General features: G+C 31.8%; 1 protein-coding gene across 1 annotated transcript in view; it reads right to left on the bottom strand.

Annotated features, from left to right (window-relative positions):
- LOC126885102 (dynein axonemal heavy chain 12) overlaps nt 1-14,553 on the bottom strand; it is a 660,248-nt gene that overhangs the window by 96,370 nt on the left and 549,325 nt on the right. The window contains exons 29-30 of the mRNA XM_050651529.1: nt 13,266-13,679; nt 10,163-10,738 (exon numbers count right to left, since the gene is read on the bottom strand). Coding sequence (XP_050507486.1) covers nt 10,163-10,738; nt 13,266-13,679 — 990 coding nt within the window. The remainder of the gene's footprint in view (nt 1-10,162; nt 10,739-13,265; nt 13,680-14,553) is intronic.

Consider the following 14,553-nt stretch of genomic DNA (forward strand, 5'->3'; position numbering starts at 1 on the left):
TATTGCGGCTCTAATTTTGAATATTTTGTCGAGATATTTGGCACACATATTCGTAATATAATAAAGAATGGCGGTACAGAGCCCAATTTGAGAAATATGCTAGTACGTGGAAATTACTCTATAACTAACTAAAATATTGAAAAAAGGAGCCTGTACCGCCATTAAGAAGAAAAAAAAACTTTCTTCCAATAAACTTTTTTTTCTACGACCGTTTAATAACATGCTCATTATTCGCTATTTTTTCATAGTTAATAGCACCCATTACTGTACCCGTGAGTAATAATTCATTACTCACGGGCTGAAGTTACTCACGGGTCATTACTCACGGGCTGAAGTTAGATTCAAGTGACGCATGCCACTTTTAATATTAATCGTATATAAACTGCAAATAAAATTACTTCAAGTTGTTTATTTAATACAATATTTATTGTAATTTATATCAATAATCAACTTAGAAAAATTTTTAAACGAATTTTAACTGTAACAATGTCAGTATATTTTTTACGTTTATATCTTGTTTACTAAAAATTTTGACGTTTATAATTTATTTTAGTGACAGTGACATTAGCTCATTTTGTTTATTTTAATTAGAATTTATAACTAATATTGTGTTTATTTTTCAAGTTATATTGTGTTAAATATGTTATAACATATTATGTATAGTTATATTATTATATTATATATAGTTAAATGTAAATATACATTATAACTATTGAAATACGTCTACCGACAACAGACATTTCTTATTTATTAGATTAATTGACAGTAGGTACATTAAGCTTATATTTTTTCGGAAACGAATAGAACTTATATTGACTATTTCTAGTTGTATTTTTACAATAAATAATAATTTGGTAATAGTAGGCAACCAATTATTCAGCCACGTACTAGGGGTAAATAGCATTTAGGTATTCTTGTAAATTATTATAATTTAAATCTCGAGTAGTTGATAATTACATTTTTTACTAATTAAAATAAAATAAAAAAAAAGGTCGTAGAAAAAGTATAGTATTCTACTCGCATGTAATGGCTATTACTCACTCTGATGAATTACGACACTCGCCTACGGCTCGTGTCGCAAACTTCATCATCGTGAGTAATAGCCATCATTACATGCTCGTTGAGTAATATACTATTATCCCATGCCTAGATTTTGTGTAACCTTGGAACTACTAAAATTTTTTATTTCTAAGAAGAAATCGAACACATTATAACTAAATAACTAATTAGGCAACATAGAGAAATTATCACTGTCATTTTGACAAACCTGCTGCGGGAGCACGCCAAATACAATTCTATTTTAGTGACGTCACGTTGCCTAGCAACCGTCGATTCTCCTATTATGAAATTCTATTTTGTGACGTCAGCAAAATATAATTCAATTTGGCGTGCTCTGGTGCGGGAGCACGCCAAATAGAATTCTATTTTAGTGACGTCACGTTGCCTATCAGCCGTCGATTCTCCCATTATGAAATTCTATTTTGTGACGTCAGCAAAATAGAATTCTATTTGGCGTGCTCTCGGCTCTGGGGCCCACCGTCAGATTTTCTCTAATCTGTTCTGTCATTTTCTATTCTATCGATATCTGTTCAGTGCAGTAGTGTGTTAATTTAAGAATTCGTTTTTGTTGTTTCAGAGGAAAGTAGTGTGTATTGATAGTTAATTTATTACATTATATTTGTTGTTGTTATATAAGTTGTTGGCCTCTTTGAAAGAATAGATTGTTGTTAATTGTGAGTTTTAGTTATGTATATGTAGGTAGGCAAGTATATTTTACGTAAAAATATTTCGAATTCTAATGCGGGTATATAAAGTTTTAGGAGGATTTTTTATTCTAAAAATATTATCAATAGTTTAACAAAATGGAAAAAGTAAATCAAACGAAAAATAAAATGAAACCTTCCAAGAAAAAGTCCATTAAAAACCGTGCCAAAATTATGCGAAAATCGAAATTTGTTTCGCTTCACCACAAAAAATGATTATTTATTATTGTTTTATTATTAGATATTTCATGCAAATACCTTTCTAAATACCTATCTTAACATAAAATTTTCACCCATTTTGGTTTATTTCTATAAATATCTATTTATTAATAATAAAATCGTTTTCTATTACTTCCATTTAGCGCGACTATGATATTGTCAAAATATTAATCTTAGATAATGTCAAAGATTAGCACTGTTGCCAAAGTTTACGATACTATCTCCCGAAGTTATATTTTGTTGCTACCTGTTGATCGCTACTGTTTACTCTTAATGAATAAATACTAGTTTTAAAAATAATCAATACTTATTTTCTACATGGAAACTACCCACTTACTAATCACAAGAAAAATTCAGCTCCGTATTAACAAAAAATTATATAAAGGAATTATGACCTTCAAACAACACCCTGTATATTAAAGTTTTACAAAATACGTTTACACATTTGAAAAGAGCACAAAAACTAATAGGTCTGGATCCCACGTATGAAAAAAAAGTTGATTAATAGCAAGCTGAAAATTTGTTAATAACTTAAGAGTGTCCAGTCGGACAAACTTTGATATATGGGAACACTGGAACAGGGAAAGTTTTAATTGTGGAACAGGTTAAATATTTGGAACGGTCAGACCACGAAAACGGCACATGTATTTTGTCCGACAGAACAGACCTAAACTCTCCGAACAGAGATTAAACTCTCATGCAAAAATCAGACTGCTGATTCAATAAAATTGTGTTTTGACTAGGAAAGTTTTGGGGTAGTTCTGATTTTTTCATTATATATGGATTTTGGGCTGCTGAATCCGAATAAGAGGTTTGCGGACAAAATTTCTTGCCGGAACATTGAAAAAATCGCGAAAAAAGCGAAAAATTTCAGCTTTTTTCCGCTTTTTTGCACAAATCTCGAAAACTATTAACTTTTAGTAAATGGTCTGTTAACAGAAATTAAAGCACTTAAAATTATCTACAAATATCACTATTTACTTTTCTTTTTCAGACGAACCGTTCGGTCTAAAGTACAAGTTGAAAATTGCCAATTTTTAACGGTTTCGGCAAAACCCACTTTTTACATTCCAAAACTTAATTTTTTATTGTCATGCTGTCATTTGATAAGTTTCTCCTAGTTGTACAAATAATAAATGGTAGTTCATAGGTATCGTATGTCTCTTGTGACAGCTTCCATGAGTCCATTCCGTCTTAAGTGGCCGAGAATGTCTCTGCATTTCCCTTAAAGCCACAGAAGATCAGGCACAGATGGAGTCACAGTTTCAGTTAGTGTGAACATTTCCTTCGGTCTGTTATCTTGATTTCTGAATCCTTTTAAAATGAATTAGTTGAACAGCTCCCTGACTTCCATAAACCTCAGGCGCGGGTTTCTTTTTTATCGGAGGAATGGATTGCTTAGGACCTACTGCATGTTTGGTGCAATACAAGAAATGCCACATATGACGTGAAAAGTGTGGTATTCGTCGATTGTATGTACGTTAAAATCAGCGTTATCGTACACCTGCTGTGTAAAGCACGGCAGGTCAATTTTCTGCGGATCGCCTACGAATGCTGACACTTCCAGGCGAACAGCTTCTGTATAGGATGAACAAAACCCCAAAGAGGAAACTACATCAACCTATTTTCTTGAGCCGTACTTTTTGTAGTGAAAACGGCCAACCCTTCCAGGAATGGTGAGACCAACTATCTGGGCCTTACTGTCGCTACAAGACTTTGAGCAAGCGCGTTGCTTATCTGGGAGTGTCAGCAATCGCAGGCGATCCGCAGAAAATTGACCAGCCGTGCTTTACACAACAGGTGTTCGAAAACGCTGATTTTAACCCTTTCTATGCCAGGCCTTAATTTGCATGTTGGTCCCTCAACCCCAAAGGTTTTTTCATGCTTACGAGTCCCATTGCCTTATATATACGTCGCATATAAACAAACAAATAAATGACCAAAACATGTTTTTAATGAGTTTTTTTAACCAACTTAAACTTGAAAAAATGTAACTAACTTAAAAAAAATAATGTAATGTAAATTAACGTTAAAAGTTTTCTTTTGTGTGGTACTCCTCAAAACAAGACACTACACAAAGGCCGACTCCGCATCTTGCACACATGTATCTCGATTCGCTTATTTTTTTCCTGGTCTTTTCTGTGGCTACAGACGCTTCAACTCCTAGCAGCTACCTATAAGCGTTGCCACCAGTGCTACAATATAGCATATATATCTTAAATATGTGAACAAATATATACGGCAATGGGTCCGCATGACCTGTCTTAGGTGGAAACATTTTGAGGCTTTGGGACACCAATGAGTCTAAAATTTTATAAGCAACGCATATTTTCGGCTTTGGTAAATTGAGACCATAACACCTTGAACGTATATATACGGCGGCTGGGAATACAGACCCACTTTTTCAAAAACATATATATGCAGCGTTGGGACAGAAAGGGTTAACGTACAATGGACGGATACCACACTTTTTACGTCATGGGTGGCATTTCTTTTATTGCACCTAAACATGCAATAGCACCTAACCAATCCATTCCTCGGCTAAAAACTAAACCCGCACCTGAGGTTTATGGAAGTCAGAGAGCTGTTCAACTAATACATTTTGAAAGGACAAAACCTTAAGGTTTATCAGAAATCAAGATCCGAAGGGAATGTTCACACCAACTGAAAATGTGACTCCATCTGTGCCTGATCTTCTGTGGCTCTAAGGGAAAAGCAGACACATTATCGGTATTTTAGGATGGAATGGATTCATGGAAGCTGTGAGAAGAGACATACCATATTCATATTATGAACTATCATTTATTATTTGTACAGAAAACTAGAAAAAATTTATCAAATGACAGCATACTAATAAAAACTAAAGTTTTGGAATGTAAAAAGTGGGTTTTGCCAAGACCGTTAAAAATTGGCAATTTTCAACTTGCACTTTAGACCGAACGGTTCGTCTAAATAAAAAGTAAATAGTGAGATTTGTAGATAATTTTAAGTATTTTAATTCCTATTAACAGACCAGTTACTAAAAGTTAATAGTTTTCGAGATATGAGCAAACAATCGGAAAAAAGATGAAATTTTTCGATTCTCTCGCTATTTTTTCAATGTTCCGGCAAGAAATTTTGTCCGCAAACCTTATATTCGGATTCGGCAGCCCAAAATCCATATATAATGAAAGATATCATAACTACCCCAAAACTTTCCCACTAGGGAGCTTGTTGGGTACAAATTCACTGAATCATGCTATTTATCACCAAATGGGAGTTTCAATGAGTGGAACATGTAGAACTATGACAGGTAATAAATAGCAGTCTGATTTTTGCATGAGAGTTGAATCTCTGTCCGGAGAGTTTAAGTCTGTTCTGTCGGACAAAATAAATGTGCCGTTTTCGTGGTCTGACCGTTCCAAATTTTTAACCTGTTCCACAATTAAAACTGTCCCTGTTCCAGTGTTCCCATATATCATAGTTTATCCGACTAGACACCATTAAGCTATTAACAAATTTTCAGCTTGCCGTTAATTAATTTTTTTTCATACGCGGGATCCAGACCTATAACTAAAAGAAGTAATTCGCTTCCATTCGGAGACAATTTAATGACATTAATTTTATTTGAAATTATATCGAAATTTTTGTTAGGGTTCTTAGAGCTCTTAAACATTTCGCCACAATTACTTTATAATTACTTTATAATGTTTTATTTTTTCAAATATGCAAACGGATTTGGGTGTTGTTTTAAGGTCACCATTACTTTATAATGTTCTGTTAATCTGGACTCGAGTTTTCCTTGTGATTAGTAAGTGGATCGTTCCAATGAAGTAAATAAATATTAATTGTTTTTAAAATGAGTATTTATTCATTAACTTTAATAATTTATTGTTAAACAATGAATTTATTAACGTTTCGAAGCCCAAATCGGGTTTCGTTGTCAAAATACAAAATACTATTAAAATAAAACAAACATGTTGCTGCTAAGTAAAAAAATTCTTCTAATCTAATAATTTATTTAATCTGACTCATTTATATTGGCAATTCAGACGTATATTATACATTTTAAAGTAGAAGACTTTAAAATGATATCGCCAATATTTATGAGTTGCGTTCCTGGGACGACTTTACTAAAAGATAGTTCATTCGATTACATGAAATCAATCCCAACTCAAGAATATCCGTCGCAAAAAAATCATAGCATGTGATCTGTCTTTAAAAAGACAACCAAATGCAACGATGACAGTAAAATTCTCGCGTTAGAGATTCCATAGTAAAATTTTTTAGTAAAATTGTGGCTTATTTCCCATAAAAAATACATAATTATAAAAATGCCACAAGGAAATAGCTTCAGAACAACATTATTGTTAAACGTTAAAAGTAGCTGCTTTTTAATATCAGAATTTTTTAAAATTTCAATATTTAGTTTCAAAATTAAAATCATTAAATTTTCTGCGCAAAAAATTAAAACAAACCTATAAGCTCAGTTTTGTATGCTGTTTTCAAATATGCAAGCGGATTTTCAAAATTTCAATATACAGGGTGTTGTTTTGAGCGTCACAATTATTGTAAATTTTTTTTGGTAATCCGGACCTGGATTTTTTTTGTGATAACTAATTGGGTCGATCCAATATTGTAAATAATGCTTATTTTTAAAATGGGTATTTAGTTATTAACTTTAATAATTTATCAAAGGCCATTAACTTTAATAATTTATGTCAGGCCCACCTGACTCGGCAGTTTGAGCAAAACAACTTAAATGTCAATATCAAATTGTTGGCCACTTCGGCCAGAACATTTGTTGCAGTTCAGAATTCTCTTCAGATACTGGACCATTAACTAGGGACTTATATACAGCAATTACTTATGCAATATAAAAATGTGTCTTTTTTTCCCTTAATTTTGTACGGCCCAACGTACAAGACGTGATAACGGTCCAAGATACAACACTCGGTCGAAAATAAAACAAATGTCTAAGCCTAATATGTATTGTAGCTAAATGTATTTAGCCTAATAAAATAGTATATTGTACAACAAGTGAAAAAAAAAAAGACATATTTCTCACGAGCGCAGAAGTTTGTTGGAAATCAAGCGAGGGAAAAATATGTCATTTTCTCACGTGTTGTACACTGTACTTTTTCTGTAGATGCGTTGAATGAGTTTAAACTTTAAAATTAAATAATTTAGGTATTTAATTTAGGTATATTATACTCATAAATTGAAATAAAAACATATAAATAATATATTAGCCCAATAAATGATCGTTTTGACGTGTAATTTTCAGGGGCAACTCCGAATTGCACGAAAATTTGGATTTAGCTTCTACTCACCCTCCACTTCAAAGTTGAATTTGTGCCGTTGGTTGCTTTTACTTGGGGTGTGACAGTCAGCCCTTCTCGGCGAGTGAAAAACGCGTATTTAAAATAAGCCCGGAAATGTATAAATTAACAGAAGTAACTTTCGTTCTATTAAGTTTTTTTAGCAAGTCAATACTTTTCGAGTTATTCGCTATTGAAAATGTTGATTTTTCGACAAAAAACTACGTTTTCAGACGGTTTTTTGCAAATAACTCAAAAAGTAAATATTTTATCGAAAACATTATTCTTAGCAAAAGTGTAGCCTACAAAAAAAAACGAAAAAATGGTGTATCAGTAAAGTATATAAATTCAGTAAAAGCAAAGTTGTAGCTCATGAAAAATACGTTATTATTCGTCTAATTCCAAATCGAATAATTCAACGCGACATCACCGAAAAATTAAGCACTTTTCGGGAAAAGCTTATTAACATGTTTAAAGTATCTAAAAAGAACTTTATTTTGTTTTTTACAAAAGTTTCTAGTATCAAAAGTAAACGAGTTGCACTAAAAAAAAGTTGGCCCCTTTTTTGGTAAAAAAAATCGTGAAAACCTCCCTCTATTTAGCACTCTAAATAAAATTAATCGTTACCGTTTTACCATTTATTTTAACTGTATGTGTATTGGTTATAATATGATCTGTAAGTTTGATTGGTTTAAAGTGCTTATTTTAAAAAAAAATTGGTTTTATATAAAAAAAAAATTTCTTAAATTTTTTGAAAAATTTCCTTTTTTCAAAATAACTTATGAAGTATTAGTGATAAGAAAAATCTTACACAGTAAAAAATGTAGGTTTTGCTACTATAAATATGCTAGTTTCATTTTGTTTTTCCGTAAGACAAAAATTGGTTAAGATATGGCTGTTCATAATTTGCATACACTCGTGATCAGTAACCCGTTCAAGCTTTTTCAACTATAAACCTTTTAAAAATAAGCACTTTAAACCGGTGAGACTGACAGATCATATAAAAAATAGATAAGTTAGTAAATTGTAAAGCGGTAGCGATTAATTTCATTTGGGGACTATTGGGGAGCTAAGCACGGGGAGATTTTCATGATTTTTTTACCAAAAAAAAAAGAGGGTCAACTTTATTTTGAGCGTAACTCGCTTATTTTTATTGCTAGACACTTTTATACACAATAAAAATAAAGCTTTTTATAAACACTTTAAAAAAGTTTGAATGTGTTTTTCCCGACAAGGGCTTAATTTTTTGGTGATTTCACATTAAAATATTTTATTTGGAATTAGACGAATAAGAACGTATTTTTTATGAGCTACAACTTTGTTTTTACTCGATTTATAGACTTTACTGATACATCATTTTTTTTCTGTTTTTTATAAGCTACACTTTTACTAATAATATTTTTTTCGATCAAATATTTACTTTTTGAGTTATTTGCGAAAAACCGTCTAAAAACGTAGTTTTTTGTCGAAAAATAAACATTTTCAATTGCAAATAACTTGAAAAGTACTGACTTACATAAAAAACTCTATAGAACAAAAGTTGCTTAACATCAGTCAATTTATCCATTTCCGGTCTTATCTTGAACGTATGTTTTTCACCCCCGAGAAGGGGTGACTGCCAAGTAAAAGCAACCAACGGCACAAGTTCAACTTTGAAGTGGAGGGTAAGTAGAACCTAAATCCAAATTTTCATGCAATTCGGAGTTGCCCCTGAAAATTACACGGTATCGGCGTATTTCCCGTTCATTCACTGGGCTATATGTAGGTACTTAATATTCGGCTCGTTCCAACAATCTTCTGCGCTTGTTTGCAATATAATATATTTTTTTCTCACTTGCTGAACAATATACTATTGTTTATTACGTTATATTTCTCACTATTTTGTTTAACTACCTGTTAGTATAGGCATACACAATACACACCATATGATTTAATTTACGATATCTGTTAACAAAAAAATTGGAAAAGAAAATTAACTATCCTATACAGTTACTTTTCACAAAATAATGTAGGTACTATATTGTTACGATAGCAGCTAACGATTTCTAATCACGTTCAATAACTAACCACAGAATGACGATGAATGTAGAAGAACTTGAGATAAGAAACAAAGACAGTTAGCGAGAAAGATAAAAGAAAATTGGGGTGGCCCATGGTACAAGCTGGCCCAAGGTACAAGTCTCTCCCCTATACAATTTTGTCTGACTCACTTTAGAACCTTATATTCTTCTGTAGCCTTCCTATTAATACAAATGGTCGCTGTTTAACGCCATTCTTGATTTATCCTGACGTCGTGGCTATCAACTTTTTTGCCTCGTAATATTTTGAATAATTTGTCATGATGTACTATATCGAATGCCTTTTCATAATCAATAAAAACGGTAATTATATATTTACGTTGATCTCGATGTAGCAAAACATTAAATTCAAAAAGTGTATCTCTAGTTACTAACCTGTCTCTAAAAACAAGCTGAGTTTTGTCTTGATCATGAGCATAGCCATCATTATTTCCAACCCATGTAGAAGAAATAGCACGTAAATAATTGCTCTTGTGACGGAGCTGACCTGTAATATCTTTGACAAATCTCAGGTCTAATCAATTACTGCCGGTGTAGATAATTTGACTTTTAATAGAGCTCTGGATAGTACCACGAGTTCACTTATTTTTATAAAATTACGCCTATATGCCTATATACCCATCCGGTAGGAATCTACGGAGTGAGTCAACCGAGCTGCATGTCGCAATCTCTTGCCATACTGTCCATCCATAGATCAATCCGACCCACCAGCGGATTCTCTGGCTACTCAGTTGCCTCAAATATACTTTACATAAGTTAAATTTGCATTACAGTAGATTTATTAAAACCATTAGAATCTTACCTGTTAGTAGAAATAAAAATTCATTTTCCTCTAGCTTTTTCTGTGCAATCATAATTTTGGAGCATAAGAGGAAAGAAAACAATAATTTATCTTTTTCGAAGAGAGATCTAGTAATGTTGTTATATAAATCAAAAGTAAATGCGTTTATTAGGCAAGTGCATCGTTTTTCAATAATTTTAAATTTCTCAGCTTTCTGTATAGATCCAATATAGAGATTGATAAACCAATCTAAGGAATACTGATACATAGGGTCGACGTTAGCCAAATCTGATATGCAGTAGTAAAGAACGGATGAATGTGCCGAGACAATCTTGTATTTTTCTCTAAATTCCTCAATGGATTGTTCGATGATTATAGATCTCTTTTGCTTTTCCATAATTTCGGTAGACAAAACTTTTGATTCGTCCAAGATTTGGATTGCTTTTTCGTCTTCCAAAATATCACCTTTTGTTTCAGACAATGTTTTGAGGATGTTATCTTCGGTGTCTTTTAGAGCCTTCTTATTATCAGCCTTTTGAATTGTTAGTTCTTCCTTAAGCTGTTGTAGATCTGGTTTTTCAACTGCTACTACAATACCTTAAAATAAAAAAAAATAAATATAAACAAGTTTCTTCATGTCATAAATTATAATAATAATTTATTTAACTAGTTCATCAAAATGCATTTTTAGCCCAGTAAATAACAGTTTTGGAGTGTAATTTTCAGGGTCCACTTCGAATTGCATGAAAATTTGGATTTAGGTTTTACCAATACTTTAAGAGGATGGGTACGTAATTTCGGCTGCAATGCTATTCAAATGGGGATTCATTTTTTTTTCGAATCCTAACAAAACTAATAAATATTTTAAAAAAAATTTAAACGCAGAATGAAAGATTATGTTATTAGTGGGGGCCGAAAATCCCTGAGAACTTCTATAATGTTTATTTTAATAAGTGACAGAAGTGAAAAATTAAGAGAAAATTTAGTGTGATTTTTAATTTCAACTATCTCATTCAAAATAAACTTTTTATTTATTCTAAGGAACTTTTGGCCCTCGGTAATAATTTAGTCTTTCATTCTGCGTTTAAATTTTTTAAAAGTATATATTATTTTCTTCAGGATTAGAAAAAAATGGACACCATGTCCGTGGTAATATTTTCCAAATCTATCTTTGTCTTACAACGCAGTCAGTCGAATAGAATATTGTCAGCATATTGTCAGTCAGACATTGACAATCAATGACAATTTTAAATATTTGACATGGCATCGGGAATATTTTGAGTTGTTGATTAAATAATATTGATAATATAGTGTATTTGATAAATATTTGATTTAAGACGTTAACTTAATAAAAAGTTATTTATTGTGTATTATTCGTGGAAGATCCAAGCAGAGAATTCATCAGGATACTATATTCTGTGATCCAAGTATTTTGTTGTTAAAGATGTTCAAAATTGTCAGCGTTCCGTTTATTAAAAAAGTTTCCGTTAAAAGTTAAAAGTTATTCCGTTAATTAAAAAATCACTTGAACACTTTCCCTCTTTTCTCGATTGAGTATTAGTTTTTGTTGTAGGTATATATAAATTATTACAATCACTGAATATATAGCTAGTGAAAAAATTATCACATTTATTAACTGAATTAATAATTTGCAAATATAAAAAAATAACAGTTATCCAAGAACATTCAAAAGCCATCTCTTTAAGCTAGTTAAGACATTGTCAAGTAGAATGACATTCTAGTAATATGCACATATCCATACCAGTGTGAATTTTACTACACGCAATTTGCCATGTAAAGACAGAAAAGGTAGGGATAGCCGTAAAATATTTGCGAATTATGTACCCATGGCCTTAAGAGGATGGGTACGTAATTTCGTCTGCAATGCTATTCAAATGTGGATTTGAATTGTTGCCTGCCACCTCTCATAACAGAATGACCTAGTTACCTTTTGACCCACTTACAACGTGTGGGAGTCATATGTTGCCATAGGGCCTTATCATTAGGAATTTTATCCATCCTTTGGATTTTGCGATGTTATCTTTTATATAAGACTTTTGTCTGTTTTTTGAAAGGCTTTGACCTTTGTATTTTTTGGTTGGCTCACCATGTTCTTGTAACACTGATGATGCTCTTGTTACAGAGAGAAAACGTTTTGTTCATATGTTTGTAGCCCTTTAGGGCTTTTTAAACTAATATACCTTTTACCAAGAAGAAATTTTTTTATTAAATTTCACATACAAATAACAGTTATCCAAGAACATTCAAAAGCCATCTCTTTAAGTTAATGCATGACATTTTTAAGTATAATGACATTCTAGTAATGTTTACATATCCATACCAGTGTAAATTTTACTTCACGTAATTTGCCGTGTAAAGACAGAAAAAGTAGGGATAGCCGTGAAATATTTGCGAATTATGTACCCACGGCCTTAAAGTTGAACTTGTGCCGTTGGTTGCTTTTACTTGGGGGGTGGCAGCGACTTTTATAATTATTATAAAAGCACTCTCCAAGAAATTTAAGACAATAGGAAATAAATTCAACATTTCAACAACACTCAAAGTAGCAAACATATATATTTTATGGTATTGCTATTTTCTTCGTATTATTTCTTGTGAATGTATAAAAAATAATATTTAAAGACAGACCCCATGCTATGATTTTCTTATGATGGATATTCTTGAGTTAAAGTTGATTTTATGTAATCGAATGGATTATCTTTCAATAAAGTGGTCCCAGAAACGCAACTCATAAATATTGACAATATCATTTTAAAGTCTTCTACTTTAAAATGTATAAATATGTCTGAATTGCCGATATAATTGAGTCAGACTAAATTAAATTATTTGAAGAATTCTTTACTAAGCAACAGCATTTTTGTTTAATTTATTAATATTTTGTATTTTTACAGCGACGTCCGATGTAGAAGTCGAAACGTTAATAAAATTATTTTTTCAAGATAAATTGTGGCTTATTTCCCAGTTAGAATAGTTTATTATAAAAATTAAATTATTGAATTAACTATCTGATAATTATTATTGTATACTTTTTAATTATCTGATAACATTTTAAATATTTTTAACATAAATCTTTGGACACTCTTGTAACTTTTTAAACATTTACCTAGCAATTGGTCTTGTAGTCCCTCCAGAGTAAGAGCAAAGTTAATAATTGTTACTTTATTAAAAACTTCGGGAAGGTAATGAGGATTTCTTAATTTTGATGAAAGATACAGTTTAAAATTGCTGTTATACTCAATTACGTTTTCACCAAGGGCGATTACCCAAACTCCTGCTTGCTTGAACATTTGTTTGTACAGAAGAGGGTCTAACGGGGCTTCCAGAACTTCTTCAATACTTTCTATTAGTACAGGATATCCGTTTTGAATGCTAGTTTCTATTTTTTTCATGTAATCGGGAAAGGAAAATTTTAAGACTTGCAAGTTGTTCTTCCTTTCCATTTTTTTAATCCAATTCGCGGCCTGGACTTGTGGATCTATAAATAGGGACCAACGTCTTGAGTTATCCATGATAATTCCTAGAAGTAAATGATTATGTAAAATAATTTAATACGAGAAATCATGGAAATGATAATGCAATCTAAACAAAATGCAATGCAGCTATACAGTTTAATATATTCATGAAAATACAGTCCGCTGCAATAAGTGTTAGCCCTACCCATTAACTTATTTATTTTTAAAACATAACCAAAACGCTCGAATAGGTCGATTTTTAAAATCATCTTAGTATGTGTTTTAAAATCATCATAGTTCCATAGCATTAGTGTTTCGAAAGTGACGCGATCCCTCTTCAGGTGACAGTCTTATGTTTGATTTTTTTAATGGGAAAGTACAACATGTGACAATACATTATGTGACACCTCATTTAAAAGCTTTTGAAATACTGATTTCAAAAATATCTAATACTTGAGCAAAATTTCGGTCCAATGTTTTTTAAATGCATTCATTTTTTTTTTCAAATCGTGAGAACTACTCTACATTTACACTCAAGATGCAGTAGAAGTAAACAAACCGAGACACGTTAACTGTTACAAGGGGCACTCCTGAATCATGATTTAAAATGTGTATACATTGTAAATCACATGATGATTTACAAGTTTTATACATTGTAAATCATGATTCAGGAGTGCTCCTTGTAACAGTTAACGTGTCTCGGTTTGTTTACTTCTACTGCATCTTGATTATGAATGTAGAATAATGAGTATTTTTGAAAAATTTAAACGCATAATGAAAGAGTACATTATTACAGAGGGCCAAAAGTCCCTAAAATAAATAAGTTAATAGGGAGGGGTAACACTTATTCCAGCGCACTGTATAATAGTCTCCCGTTTTTTGCCGCTAACTCGGCTTTGGGATGATAGTGGGGTAGTTCGCTATATTTAGGGCATTCCG

This window comes from Diabrotica virgifera, chromosome 5 (assembly GCF_917563875.1).
Source record: "Diabrotica virgifera virgifera chromosome 5, PGI_DIABVI_V3a".
Classification (NCBI taxonomy): Eukaryota; Metazoa; Arthropoda; class Insecta; order Coleoptera; family Chrysomelidae; genus Diabrotica; species Diabrotica virgifera.